The 15,148-nt window shown below is 44.6% G+C and overlaps 1 protein-coding gene across 1 annotated transcript; it reads left to right on the top strand.

Annotated features, from left to right (window-relative positions):
• The first annotated feature begins 3,499 nt into the window (after nt 1-3,499).
• LOC104933983 (myosin heavy chain, skeletal muscle, adult) lies at nt 3,500-15,148 on the top strand. Its single transcript, XM_010749537.3, has 38 exons — nt 3,500-3,700; nt 3,900-4,043; nt 4,127-4,283; nt 5,185-5,212; nt 5,292-5,406; nt 5,492-5,584; nt 5,658-5,721; nt 5,818-5,916; nt 6,030-6,133; nt 6,521-6,659; nt 7,035-7,153; nt 7,238-7,387; nt 7,460-7,630; nt 7,719-8,025; nt 8,107-8,177; nt 8,379-8,466; nt 8,818-8,935; nt 9,103-9,226; nt 9,303-9,439; nt 9,598-9,853; nt 10,111-10,353; nt 10,514-10,690; nt 10,790-10,935; nt 11,044-11,134; nt 11,205-11,594; nt 11,671-11,797; nt 11,881-11,999; nt 12,433-12,629; nt 12,708-12,891; nt 12,975-13,140; nt 13,215-13,339; nt 13,415-13,723; nt 13,803-14,006; nt 14,169-14,294; nt 14,410-14,580; nt 14,655-14,759; nt 14,826-14,921; nt 15,005-15,148. The coding sequence occupies exons 1-38, from the start codon at nt 3,500-3,502 to the stop codon at nt 15,146-15,148; spliced, it is 5,805 nt and encodes a 1,934-aa protein (XP_010747839.3).

Below are 15,148 nucleotides of genomic sequence, written 5' to 3'. Positions count from 1 at the left end.
GTTAATAATAAGCTAACAATGAGCTAAAACAGGTTAACAATAAGCTAACAATGAGCTAAAACAAGATAACAATGAGCTAAAACAGGCTAACAACAAGATAACAATAAGCTAAAACGGGCTAACAACAAGCTAACAATAAGCTAAAACAGGCTAACAACAAGCTAACAATAAGTTAAAACAAGCTAACAATAAGCTAAAACAGGCTAACAACAAGCTAACAATGAGCTAAAACAGGCTAACAACAAGCTAACAATGAGCTAAATCAAGCTAACAACCAAGTGAGTCAGTCTCCATAAGTCCCCATGTTCAAATGTCCAACTTCACAGCAGAAATAAACGTTTACAAAATGTTTACAGCCTGGTACAAAAAACAGTTTTGGTCTCTGTAGCTAATTTCATATTTATACTGTCAGTGGTAAAATCCACTAGGCCAGTCTAGGGTTGCCTAGGATTAGGGGTCTTCAACCAGGGGTCCACAACCCCAACAGGGTCCACAGAGGTACTGCAGGAGGTCCGCCAATTTTTGTCATAATAATCGACAGTTACTGATGAATGTGAGAAACTACAAACAGCAACTAAAACAGCTGTTTTATCAATCATTAACACATACAGGCTAATAACTCGGTATATAAATATGTTAACGAGGTGAAATAAAAGTCAAATTAAGTAAATATGATAACTTATTACAGGCCAGGCTCAAAATATTAAAATATTAATTACATGTGGGGGGGTCCCTGTTCTGTTCTGTTTGTGTCTGGTCCAAGGGGTCCAAGGGTTGACCCTTGCAGTAAATAACAGGGATCTGAATAAATAAACAAACAAACAGACAATATAAAACACAGTTTATGCAGTTATTAAGGAAGTAATGTGAGTAAATAAGTAATCTCGTGATTCTATGAGAAGAATAAACAGTGTGAGCACACCTTCGTGTGCTCACACTGTTTATTCTTCTCATAGAATCACGAGGAGCAAAATGCAGCTATTGACAAGCATTGATCTGCGAGGCCTTCAGGCTCCACTGGGATCAATGCTGCCGCTGTCAATCTAAATGTACTTTAAGTTCTCGCAGATCAGCGAAGAAGCTCTTGATTATTAGATTTAATGTTCTTCATCTTGTTGAATGTTTTGTGGTGTTTCAGCAGTAGCTTCACTCCCGGCCTCCCGGTCCTTGTCTGTCCCCCATTGACCTCCTAATCTCGTGCAGATGCCCCCGTCGTCGGATCTATCCCCCCATCGGCCTCCCTCTCTCCCACTCCACCAGCTGATGGGGATTTTCTCTCTCCACGCCTCCGTGACCCTTGAATTCACGTCTCACAGTCAAACTTCCACTCGCACATATTTGCTTGCCGTGTCGAGACATGACGGAGGGGGTCGGCGGACTGCCTGCCCGGGTTAGCGCCCATCTACCCGGAGCCAATTATAATCGCAGCTGTTGCCAGACCTTCAAGTGACATTAAGAGGCTATTAAATCAGCAACCAATTAGACCGTCTGTGATGCAGTGCCAGACAAAATGTCCATATCATACTGCTCTTCAACACATCGTTTCCTCTGCTCTGGACCGTGAGACTCAAACCAGAAATGTCTTTATTTATTTACATGCAAGAAGGAAGTGTGCAAAAGTAGATTAATATCATATAACTAACAAATGAAGGGTGCAAGGGGGTGAACAATCGATGTCAGATTGAGACAGAGAGACAGTTTATTAAAAGATGTGTCAACAATGAAGCAGCAGAAGCTGAGATATCGTGACTTTTAATTACAATTTCCTATCATTAGAAACACACCCATTAGTGGATTAATCCATTTGTTGATCGATGATGTTTTGAGTAATTTTCTCAGATTTCAGCCTCTCAAATTTGAATATTTAATTTTTTTTTGGAAGATCTTTGAGTTTAAGACATTTAAAAGCGACACCGCCAAGCGAACGATCAACAGATTCGATTGATCAGAACTAGTTTGTACGATGCTGCGTTGATAAAAGCGTTCTCCTCTGTCATTATGTCCGTAGCCTGGTTACATTGCCCAGCTCCTGTTCTGGCACGACACCATCTCTGCATCCCGGGCCTATAAACCTCCTCTTCTTCTTCCCATTGGTCCAAATCGCCTGTGGTACAAACACTAACTTTCTAGTGAGAGAAAGTTAAGCATAACATTTGAGTGGACTTTTCTTGCTGTCGCATTCTTTGAACCAGTTCTGCTCCAGGATCTTTTTGCACTCGGGTTTAAATCAGTTTTTTGACAGCGGGGAACATTAAAGTTCATCTTATTATTCAAGCTTAAGATCAAACCAGAAGAAACTGAATGAAAATAAACACTCTGCTCATCGCTCTAAAGTCTTCATCCTGTTGGACTAAAGACTTAGTGAAGATGAGGAAGATAAAACACAATAAGCAAAGCTCTCAGTAAACTGCAGCGACTCGCAGACAATTTAAAAGCACATGCTTGTGCGTTATTGACGTCGCTGATTGTGACACATGAATAGAAAGTCACTTAAAGGATTCTGAGTGGAGTTATGGTGGATTTGTTGTTAACGGTGTGAGTTAGGACAAGAGGCAGCAGTTAGTATTTCTGTGAGTGTGGAGACAGACGAGTCCTTTGAATCACGTCGCGTGGTCTTTACAGAGAGACGCAAAAGACGAGACGAAATGCAGATGAGCCGGACACGTAATCTAAAAAATATTGAGCACATGCCTGAAATTACAATAACACACCCTTAAAAAGATGCAACTGTGGAGGGACGGGCAGCCACCTGGAGGGAGTTCTCTGGTTCGGTGCCTTGCTCAAAAGGCATCAGCTACCATCACACTTTGTGGTCTGTGTTGGACTTGAACCGACCACCCTCCAGTTCCCAACACAATAAAACGCATAAAAAGCAACCGAAAGAACCAACGTGATATCACAAATAACTTATCCATAAATTTTATGCTAAATATGCAACAAAAACACGTTTAATGACGATAATCTGAATAATAAATGTGGCTTAATAGTGGCAGGCCTGTCTGGAATTTGCTAAATGTTGCCCGTCAACACAAAACCCAAACAGTTGACCAGCTCGGCTCTCCAGACAGCCAATGCCAGAATTTCAGCGTCGCCCTAACAGACCTAATCTTCCCTGATCCCAGAAAATGAGGCCCGCCGTGTCGGGGACGTAAGCCCTCTAAGCTGCCGTCCTTAGCATTCATTGCTTTTTAATGGAGCGTCTGAAGGATTACAATTGAAACCGTTTAAAAAGTGACACAATACGGCTAAACATAGACGGTCCGAGGTACAAAATGGACTTGACCAAGGTGGTGCAGAAGCCAGATCTCCAAATATAGGAGAAGAAGGCCCGAGCTCGGCTTATAAAAGCTGTTATAGTCTTGTTAGAGTGAGTGATGTCTGTGGTGTTCGTCTGTTAGGCTCCGACACCGTCGACCATTTCGGTAAGAACGAAGCTACGTCCAAATTTTTAAACCAACCAACTGTTTATTATATTTCTACTAGCTACTGACGGTTTAAGATGAGCGATGCCGAGATGGAAATATTCGGGGTGGCTGCCCCGTTCCTCCGCAAATCAGAGCGGGAGAGAATCGCAGCGCAGAACATGTTGTTCGATGCCAAAACCGCCGTCTTTGTGCCGGACGCCAAGCAGGAGTACGTGAAGGGCAAAATCAGAAGCCAAGATGGCGCCAAGGTCACCGTGGAGACCGAGGACAGAAAGGTGAGCTTTACTTTGAAAGTAGAGAAGGAAATAACTCAGTTTTATTACTTCTTATTTACATACAGACCCAACAGGGAAAAACTTCCATTTAAGAGGCGGAAACCTCGAAGAACAGCAACATTTGGAGGCTTTTATTTAAGTTCCGACATCTCTTCTTTATGTGATTGAATCCGCTGGACGTTGTGAATTCATTCTTCAGGTTGTCACCGTGCACTTGGACGACACTCGGCCAATGAACCCTCCCAAGTTTGACAAGATCGAGGACATGGCCCTGCTGACGCATCTCCACGAACCGGCCGTTCTCTTCAACCTCAAAGAGCGCTACGCCTCCTGGATGATCTACGTAACTACAAACGCAGTCGATAATGACATCTCACATCCAAAAACTGTCTTCTTCATCCTGATTCTCTCCTCGTGTGTTCGCAGACCTACTCTGGGCTCTTCTGCGTGACCGTGAACCCCTACAAGTGGCTTCCCGTCTACAACCCGGAGGTGGTGGCCGGGTACCGTGGGAAGAAACGTCAGGAGGCTCCTCCACACATCTTCTCCATCTCGGACAACGCTTACCAGTTCATGCTCACAGGTTCAGTCACTGCTGAAAGAAATACCTTTTACTGAAGTATGAATAGCAATACTACAGTGTAGAAGTACTAACAACAACATATCCTTCAAGTACCAAAAGTAAAAGTACTCATTATGTAGGATAGCCCGATAAAAATGATATTATTGTGAAAGTTTTATCATAATTTATTATAATACATCATATTTTATTTGCTGATTATATTCTGTATTACTAATCTGACTCTGCAAAGTAGTGAGTAAAGTTATCATAAGAATGTAGTGGAGTAAAAAGTGCAATATTTGCTAGAAATATAAATAGCATAAAATGGAAGTACAGTATAGTACAAGTACCTCAAAGTTATATTAAAGCACAGTACCTTAGTAAATGTACTTATACCACATGTCATGTGTGCATGTTTATATTGATGCTAAAATATCCTCAGAGGAAAAATTTAAAGGTCCGCAGGTCTTAACGAAGAGTGGCAGGGTCCGACATGGTTGTGTTTGAGCTGCTTTAAAGTGGGCGTGGCATTTATTCAGTCATAAAAATGTTACGTAATACAATAATATTTACGATTACCAGAAGTACAACATGATTTAAAAACCTCGACAAAATCTATGTAATATTTCATGATTAAAAGCAAAAAAATTGGGTCGTGTTTTTGCTAAAATTAGACTAAAATTCTAAAAACTGAAATGTGATTCAAACTAATTAAAGATATTAACGGATGTAAACCTCGAGGAACAAATTAATAAAAGTTTATAACACATGTAACGTGATTTTTCAAGACTAAAACTCGACCAAGTTTGACTAAAATTGGACCAAAATGATGAAATAACTCAAATGTGACTAAAGTTACTAAAATTAAATGTTAAAATCAACTTAAATGCAGCTGAAATGTACAATTTCTTTCCCTTAACAGATCGAGAGAATCAGTCTATCCTGATCACGTAAGTCTATCTTTACCAAAAGATGCTTGATATATATAATATTTCCATCCCGCTTACGTCGTGCTGTACTTTTCCTCAGTGGAGAATCTGGTGCCGGGAAGACGGTCAACACAAAGCGGGTCATCCAGTATTTTGCAACAATTGCATCATTCGGAGACTCGAGCAAGAAGGAGCAACCTGCCGGCAAAATGCAGGTTCAGTCCCTCTTCATGACCCTAACGATGATTAAATATAGAAATCATGTGTTGCACAGTGTTTACTCATGATGTGAGTTTTCAGGGAACTCTGGAGGATCAAATCATCCAGGCCAACCCTCTGCTGGAAGCTTTCGGGAACGCCAAGACCGTGAGGAACGACAACTCCTCTCGATTTGTAAGTTCAGTACGGAAGCCGAGAGAAGCCGTTATTACACCTGTTATTCTAATTAATGTTTTAATCTCTGCAGGGAAAATTCATCCGCATCCACTTTGGAACGAAGGGCAAGTTGGCATCAGCTGATATTGAAACATGTAAGTTTTTTATTAAATTAGTGTCATTTATACTCCACAATATATTATATATATATTTTCTCTTCATCTTATGTTTATATTTATATTTATGATTAGACCTTTTGGAAAAATCCAGAGTGACTTTTCAGCTGCCGGCAGAGAGGAGCTACCACATCTTCTATCAGATCTTGTCAAACAAGAAACCTGATTTAATTGGTAAATACACTTTACTTCATATATGTTAAATATACTTTTGATTAATGTCTTTGAATAATAATGCTGCACTGACTCTGCATAGAGGAATAAATGCTGTTTCCATCTGATCGCAGAGATGATGCTGATAACCTCCAATCCATATGACTACCCGTTCATCAGCCAGGGCGAAATCACCGTGCTGAGCATCGACGACACCGAGGAGCTGATGGCCACAGATGTGAGTGCACATGGCTTTAAATATCCATAATTATATATACAGAAACATGAAACAACGTGTGGAAATCATACATTTAACATTTCCTGATTATTATCATTGAAAACGCATTAAAAAATTAAGTTAATGTCAACAGATGAAACAATATAAACTCGTTTCAGTTGGTTACAGTTTGACAGGTCAGATTTAGATTTATTATATAGATACTGCAAATGTCAAGAATGATAGTATATAAACTAAGCAAGAGGATGCAGACGTGCAAAAGTATGAAGAATATGTGCAATTTGCTTACGTGCAACGTTTAGTGTCTGTTGCTAAATAAACAATACTGTGTAATCACTGAGCTAACAATACTAACCATCTGTTGATCTGTTACCGTCTGCTCCTCAGAGCGCCATCGACATCCTGGGCTTTAACACGGAGGAGAAGGTCGGCATCTACAAGCTGACCGGAGCTGTGATGCACAACGGGAACATGAAGTTCAAACAGAAGCAGCGTGAGGAGCAGGCGGAGCCCGACGGCACCGAGGGTGAGACGCCTGAGCTCTGAATGTAACTCAGAGGTCCAATATGTCAGAATATAATACGCATAACTACGTTTTTATTAGTGTGTAATCACCTGAAAATAAGAATCTAGTCTGGGAGCTGGGAGCTTCTCCAGTGCGTTTGCTCTCTGGGCTGCACAATGCAGAAGATCTGGGTAACTTTAAGCCCTGTTGCCTTTATGCATCACTGAGCAGCTTCCGTAAGAAAGGACGTCCTCTTCCACGGCTCGAGATAGGACGTTTCGTGGCCGCCGTAGTTTCCCTTTCACAGTTGGAACAGGAGACTGAGTGGACCGCTAGATGCCACTAAATCCTTCACATCGGTCCTTTAATTTGACTTCTTTGCTTTACGTCCCGCAGTGGCAGACAAAGTCGCCTATCTCATGGGTCTGAACTCTGCTGATTTGCTGAAAGCTCTGTGCTATCCTCGAGTGAAGGTCGGGAATGAGTATGTCACCAAAGGTCAGACTCCACAGCAGGTACAGTTTCCACGTTTCTACATCTGAAAAACGCGCGTTCACCACGTTTGAATTTAAGTGAAATTAAAAGGTGTTTGATGACAGGTGAACAACGCCATGGGTGCCCTGTCGAAGGCCGTGTACGAGAAGCTCTTCCTGTGGATGGTCACGAGGATCAACCAGCAGCTCGACACCAAACTACCAAGACAGCATTTCATCGGCGTCTTGGACATCGCAGGGTTTGAGATCTTTGAGGTAAATCACACCCACCGAACAAAACCTTCCTAAAAATGTCTTTATTTATTGAATCTGCGTTGTTTCTTTCAGATGAACAGCCTGGAGCAGCTGTGCATCAACTTCACCAACGAGAAGCTGCAACAGTTTTTCAACCACCACATGTTTGTGCTGGAGCAAGAGGAGTACAAGAAGGAGGGGATCGAGTGGGAGTTCATCGACTTCGGCATGGACCTGGCGGCTTGCATCGAGCTCATTGAAAAGGTGCATCGACTTTTTATAAACTCAAATATTCATATCAACAGCAGACGCACACATTTCAACACCAGCTCACCAGCTTTCTTCCCTGCAGCCGATGGGCATTTTTTCTATTCTCGAAGAGGAGTGCATGTTTCCGAAGGCGACAGACGGCTCCTTCAAGAACAAACTGTACGACCAGCACCTGGGGAAGACCAGCATCTTTCAGAAGCCCAAACCCTGCAAAGGAAAGGCGGAAGCACACTTCTCGCTCATGCATTATGCCGGCACCGTGGACTACAACATCAGCGGCTGGCTGGAGAAGAACAAAGACCCGCTCAATGACACGGTGGTGCAGCTTTACCAGAAAGCTTCTCTTAAACTGCTTTCTCAGCTCTTTGCCACGTATGCCTCTGTTGACGGTCAGTTCGCAGCCACAGACACATTACACAAGATTATGTATCATTTGCTACTTAGTTCATGTTGTTTCTCGTCTGTTTCAGCTGCTGATGGAAGCAAGAAGAACTTCAAGAAAAAGGGATCTTCATTCCAGACCGTTTCTGCACTTTTCAGGGTAAAAATCAAAAATAAGATCAAAGCTCACAAGTCTAAATATATCGATGTTCAACCACGTTTGACGTCAACAAAGACGTACTCAACTAATGTCCATCCATCAGTCACACTTCCAGAACTATAACTTATACCAACCTCAATAAAAACAATCAAACCTTTCCTTTACTTAAGATGGAGACAGTAATCTGATTATCTCCTGCAGGAAAACCTGAATAAACTGATGGCCAACCTCAGGTCCACACATCCACACTTTGTCCGATGTATCATCCCCAATGAAACAAAGACGCCGGGTAAGAGGAAATCAAAGAGGACTTGTACATCTCTACATCCCCCCTCGTTTCCGGTCTTTACGCTAAGATAAGCCAAGCAGCTGCTCCCTCCATCCTTTTTCCAGGGACGTTTCAACTAAGCTCTCCTTTTCAGGAACCTCCTGATCACATTCACACAGTTACACATTCACACCTGGAAGCTGCCCAGAACAACCACAGTCTGATCTGCCGACCACTGCTAAGCAGTTGGGTTTAAAGGCCTTGCTCAAGGACACCTTAGTGGTGCTACATATTCACCTCACAGACATATTCACAGTGTCGATACTCACGTCTAGAACTGTTCCCTGAACATGAAATGTCTTGTCCTCATAGGCTCCATGGACCATCATCTGGTCCTTCATCAGCTGCGCTGTAACGGCGTGCTGGAGGGCATCAGGATCTGCAGAAAGGGATTCCCCAGCAGGATCCTGTATGGAGATTTCAGGCAGAGGTGATACACCACATTAAGAAGTGCCTAACCTGAACCCTAAATCCAAATCTTAACCATCAAACATGCCTTTAAACTTGAGGTCCCCACAAATAAACAAGCCTCCAACCTACCACACACAACACAGCACTGAAACTCACCCAAGTTTGAACCCCATCTATCCGAGACAGATACAGGATCCTGAACGCCAGCGCGATCCCTGAGGGGCAGTTTATAGACAGCAAGAAGGCTTCAGAGAAACTTCTCTCCTCCATTGACGTGGACCATGCCCAGTATAGATTTGGATACACAAAGGTATTTTTCAGAAAAGTCTGCCTTTCCAAAAATCATTGGGACTCCAAGAACATTCAGTTAATCTACTTTCCCACAGGTGTTCTTCAAAGCCGGCCTCCTCGGTCTCCTGGAGGAGATGAGGGATGAACGACTGGCCGTGCTGATGACTCGAATCCAGGCCGTGGCCAGAGGTTACGTCACCAGGCTGAGGCTCAAAGAGATGGCCAAGAAAAGGTCTCGGACTTTACAACTGGGTCACATTACAGCAGAACCCGTTTTATAACGTATATAGCAATGTGGTGTGTCAAATTAGTTCATGAAAACCAGAGAAACGTCATTCAGATTTTCATCACAGTTGATTGTTGAACACAGTCTTTATTCACTTCACACAGAGAGTCCGTTTTCATCATCCAGTACAACATCCGCTCATTCATGAACGTGAAGAACTGGCCTTGGATGAGGCTCTTCTTCAAGATAAAGCCTCTGTTACGAAGTGCGGAGGCCGAGAAGGAGATGCAGACCATGAAAGAGGAGTTTGCACGACTCAAAGAGGAGTTTGCAAAGTCGGAGGCCAGGAGGAAGGAGCTGGAAGAGAAAATGGTCATGCTCGTGCAGGAGAAAAATGACCTCTACCTTCAAATCCAGGCAGTACGTAAACACCTGGAGTGGAACAAAGTGGTGTTTGTATCGATTTCATTGTGTCGAGGAAGAGATTAGGAGAGAAGAGACTTCTTTTTCTGAAATTAACAACTACATAATCAATAGTAATGTAAGATAAGAGGAGTGGCATTGATCCTTTCGTGGAAATTAAGATACAGCGGGAGTAAAACTAGATTATAAATAAAGCAGACGCGGGTTATTACGTCAAACGCTGCATAGATAACGATTGTGTCCCCGCTCTGAAGGAGAGGGAGAACCTGTGCGACGCCGAGGAGAGGTGCGAAGGCTTGATCAAGAGCAAGATCCACCTGGAGGCCAAAGTCAAAGAGTTCTCCGAGAGGATGGAGGAGGAGGAGGAGATCAATGCCGAAATCACGGCGAAGAAGAGGAAGCTGGAGGACGAATGTTCGGAGCTCAAAAGAGACATCGACGACCTCGAACTCACCATCACAAAAGTGGAGAAGGAGAAATATGCCACAGAAAATAAGGTGACGTTACGTAGAGACTGGTATTTCAAGTGTGTAATCCCACTGTGGTAAATCTGTTCAGCTGTACTCGAGTATTTGTGGTGTGAGAACAGACGTACGAACGACAGAGACACCGTTCACCTGATCACAGGTCAGTGTAGAAACGTTTCTCTCTCTTCAGGTGAAGAATCTGGTGGAGGAGTTGACGACTCTTGAGGAAAACCTGATGAAGTCTTCGAAGGAGATCAGAGCTTTGCAGGAGGTTCACCAGCAGACGCTGGACGACCTCCAGGCTGAGGAGGACAAAGTAAACTGTCTCGTGAAGACGAAAATCAAGTTGGAGCAACAAGTCGATGACGTAAGTGTGGAGCGACGAAATAATTCGGTTTTGACCGGATGGTCGTGATGCATAACTTCTGGACTCCTTGGTTAACTTTGACATGAACGTCTCTTGCAGCTGGAGGGCTCCCTCGAGCAGGAGAAGAAGGTGCGTGCAGACTTGGAGAGATCCAGAAGAAAACTGGAGGGCGATGTGAAGCTGTCCCAGGAGACCATCATGGACCTGGAGAATGAAAGACAGCAAATGGAGGAGAGGCTGAAAAAGTAAGATGTTTAACTAAACCTGAAAGCTGCATTTTTAGCAATTCAGAACGATCGATTGCGATGAAACGTTGCTCACCAGAATGCTGATAAGAACACATTTAACTTCAGGAAGGACTTTGAAATCAGCTATTTGCAGTGCAAGATCGAGGACGAACAAGCCCTTGGCACTCAACTCCAGAAGACGATTAAAGAGCTTCAGGTGTGATTTATACTTAGATGCACTTTCTTTAATATCCACATTTTTTTACAAGTCAATAATTTCACTGTAGGCTCGCATCGAAGAGCTCGAGGAGGAAATCGAGGCCGAGCGCTCGGCTCGGGCCAAAGTGGAGAAGCAGAGGTGCGACCTGTCCAGAGAGCTGGAGGAGATCAGCGAGCGGCTGGAGGAGGCCGGAGGAGCGACGGCCGCTCAGGCCGAGCTCAACAAGAAGCGCGAGGCCGAGTTTCAGAGGCTGCGTCGAGATCTGGAAGAGTCCACGCTGCAGCACGAATCCGTCGCCGCCGCTTTACGCAAGAAGCAGGCAGACAGCATCGCCGAACTCAGCGATCAGATGGACAACATCCAGAGAGTCAAGCAGAAACTGGAGAAGGAGAAAAGCGAGCTGAAGATGGAAATCGATGACATGGCGAGCGGCATGGAGAGCGTCCTGAAAAGCAAGGTGACAGACACGTTGTTGGACGATGTTCACTTCCCGTAATCTGTTCACTCGTGATAACCGATGTTCAACATTTCAGGCCAATCTGGAGAAACAGTGCAGGAGCCTTGAAGACCAAATGAATGAACACAAGACCAAAGCAGATGAAGCCCAGAGAGCTCTGAGCGACTCCACGACTCTGAGCGCTCGTCTGCAAACAGAAAACGGTACGTTGCTGAATGTAACATCATTAAGGAGACACAAAAAGAGCGATTAATAAGTCAGTTTGCGTCCTCTTCGTCGCACGAAGGTGAACTTTCACGCCTGCTGGACGAGAAACAGATCGCCCTGTCCCAGCTGAGCAGAGGGAAATCTGTCGGGAGTCATCAAATCGAAGAGCTGAAGAGACTTTTGGATGAAGAAATTAAGGTGTGATACACAGTGAGGTGATGTTAAAAGAAGTAGAAGCATCTTAAGATGTGACAACTTTTCTCTGTCTAACGTGACACTGAATATATAGAACTTTATAAATATATCTTTGTGCTTTGGACTGTCTTACTGTTGGGAATCAGGATGGAACAGTAATCAACTTCTAGATCAAATAATTAATCGATGATGGAAATAATCATTGGTTGCAGCATTATTTATCAGTAAAACATGATGTGAAACATACAAGTTGATCTGTTAACTAGCTCGCAGTCATCTTCGGTTCATGCTTCACCTCTTGGTACGACTAACGAACAGGAATATCCTCTAACTGCGAGATCAACCCACCAATAAAAACATTGCTCCATTAGCATTGCTAAACATTGCTCTGGGTCCCTTTGTTTCTAATTCAGGTTCATCGTTCTTTCTTTTCCAGGCGAAAAACGCCCTGGCTCACAGTTTGCAGTCGTCCCGTCACGACTGCGAGCTGCTCAGAGATCAGTACGAGGAGGAACAGGAGGCCAAAGCCGAGCTGCACCGCTGCCTTTCCAAAGCCAACAGCGACGTGTCTCAGTGGAGAACCAAATACGAGACCGACGCCATCCAACGCACCGAAGAGCTCGAGGAGGCGAAGTAAGAACCGAGCAGCCGTCTTTTTTTTTTTCCAGGACGGCGCTCGCGGCTTTCTAACAGTTTATCTCTGCTTTAAAGAAAGAGGTTGGCCCAGCGGCTGCAGGAGTCTGAGGAGATGACGGAGGCGGCAAATGTCAAATGTGCATCTCTGGAGAAAACCAAACAGAGGCTGCAGGCGGAGGTCGAGGACCTCATGGTGGAGATAGAAAGGTCAAACGCAGCCAGCGCCACCTTGGACAAGAAACAGAGGAACTTTGACAAGGTATGCCGCTCTTTAGAAAAACCTCATTTGCATCTCGTTGAGGCTGCATTAATTACACATGCTGCTTCCTTCTCCGCTGATAGATTCTTGCTGAATGGAAACAGAAATATGAGGAGAGTCAGTCAGACCTGGAAGTTTCCCAGAGAGAGTCCAGAGTGCTCAGCACGGAGCTCTTCAAGCTGAAGAACTCATACGAAGAGGCTCTGGATCATCTGGAGAACATGAAACGGGAGAATAAAAACCTCCAGCGTGAGAAAGAAATCATCTATTTAGTGGTGAGAAGTTGTTTTGTGATAGTTTTTGACCTTTCTTTCAATTTTCAGAGGAGATTACAGACATCACCGATCAATTAGGACAATCTGCTATGACGATCCATGAGCTGGAGAAAGCTGCAAAACAAGCCGAACAGGAGAAGAGAGACACCCAGGCAGCTCTGGAGGAAGTCGAGGTTTGTTTTTCAATGATATAATTTCATTTACGTTCAGTTAAACACAACCTCAAGGGATCTTTCGTCTCTCTGTAGTCTTCCCTGGAGCACGAGGAAGCCAAAATCCTCCACCTTCAGCTGGAGCTGAACCAGATCAAGTCAGAAGAGAACAGAAAGGTGGCGGAGAAAGACGAAGAAATCGACCAGCTCAAGAGGAACCACCAGAGAACCGTGGACACTCTGCAGAACACACTGGACGCCGAGACGCGCAGCAGAAACGACGCCGTCCGGACAAAGAAGAAGATGGAGGGAGATCTGAACGAGATGGAGATCCAGCTGGGTCACGCCAACCGCCAGGCGGCCGAGGCCACCAAACAACTGAGGAACCTGCAGACCCAGCTGAAGGTCTGTTGATGCACTGCTCGTAGAAAGCGTTTGAGCGCTGCATTGGGTCCATTTAGAGCTCCAAGCTTTTGTCTTCCAGGACACCCAGGTCCATCTGGATGAAGCGCTCCACAGTCAGGAGGACTTAAAGGAGCAACTAGCCATCACAGAGCGCCGCAACAACCTGATGATGGCCGAGAACGAGGAGGTGATGGCGGCGCTGGAGCAATCGGAGAGGAGTCGCAAGCTGGCCGAGCAGGAACTGATCGATGTCAGCGAGAGGATTCAGCTGCTGCACTCCCAGGTTAGGACACCACGTATAAGACGGTACAGGACACGGGACATGACAAACCTAGAGAGGACAGGACTGGACAATACGAACAGGACAGGGCAGATATAAACAGTTCTCTCAATTAGGATTCAAACTCTCACAAGTCTAATTAACGCGTCCCGTTTGAACGATCAGAACACCGGCCTCCTGAACGCCAAAAAGAAGATGGAGGCTGATTTAACTCAGCTGCAGTCAGAGATGGAGGACACCGTCCAGGAGGCGAGGAACGCTGACGAGAAAGCCAAAAAAGCCATCATGGATGTGAGTTCTCCCTCCCTCTCCTTTATCCGATAGACTGCAGAGAGTCAGTTCAATGAGGAGCTGCTACACTTTGAGGAGATTTAAATTCCTAATAACTTCTCTCATTTGCATACAGGCCGCCATGATGGCCGAGGAGCTGAAGAAAGAGCAGGACACCAGCGCTCACTTGGAGAGGATGAAGAAGAACCTGGAGGTCACGGTGAAAGACCTGCAGCAGCGCCTGGACGAAGCCGAGCAGATGGCTCTGAAAGGAGGGAAGAAAGAGCTTCAGAAGCTGGAAAGCAGGGTACGAATCAAAGAAATGACTCAGCGGAGAGAGAAAAAGGAATAAAAATGACTTGAACTAAATGTATTTTTAAGGTCCGGGAGCTGGAAAATGAATTGGAGGCAGAACAGAAGCACAGCGGCGAGGCTATGAAAGGTGTACGGAAATATGAGAGGAAAATCAAAGAGCTCACTTATCAGGTAAAAAAAAATATATCCTGTTATTTAATTTAACCGAACAGGAGAGTAATGCCTCGTATGTTTCAGGGCGAGGAGGAGAAGAAGAACGTGGCGAGACTCCAAGATTTGGTCAACAAACTGCAACTCAAAGTGAAAGCGTACAAGCATCAGTGCGAGGAGGCGGTGAGTTAAAAAACGCAGGAACGCCACGTGAAATCAAAGTCACCTCGATGTGTAACTTAAAAAAAACGTCGTTTGACACGCAGGAGGAACAAACCAGCGTGAATTTGGCGAAATTTCGGAAGGTGCAACACGAACTGGAGGAGGCGGAAGAGCGAGCCGACATCGCGGAGTCCCAGCTGAATAAATTACGAGCGAAGAGTCGCGATATTGTCGGTAAAGGAGAATAG

Source organism: Larimichthys crocea, chromosome XII, assembly GCF_000972845.2.
Source record: "Larimichthys crocea isolate SSNF chromosome XII, L_crocea_2.0, whole genome shotgun sequence".
Classification (NCBI taxonomy): domain Eukaryota; kingdom Metazoa; phylum Chordata; class Actinopteri; family Sciaenidae; genus Larimichthys; species Larimichthys crocea.
This window is presented reverse-complemented; position numbering and strand designations above follow the sequence as displayed.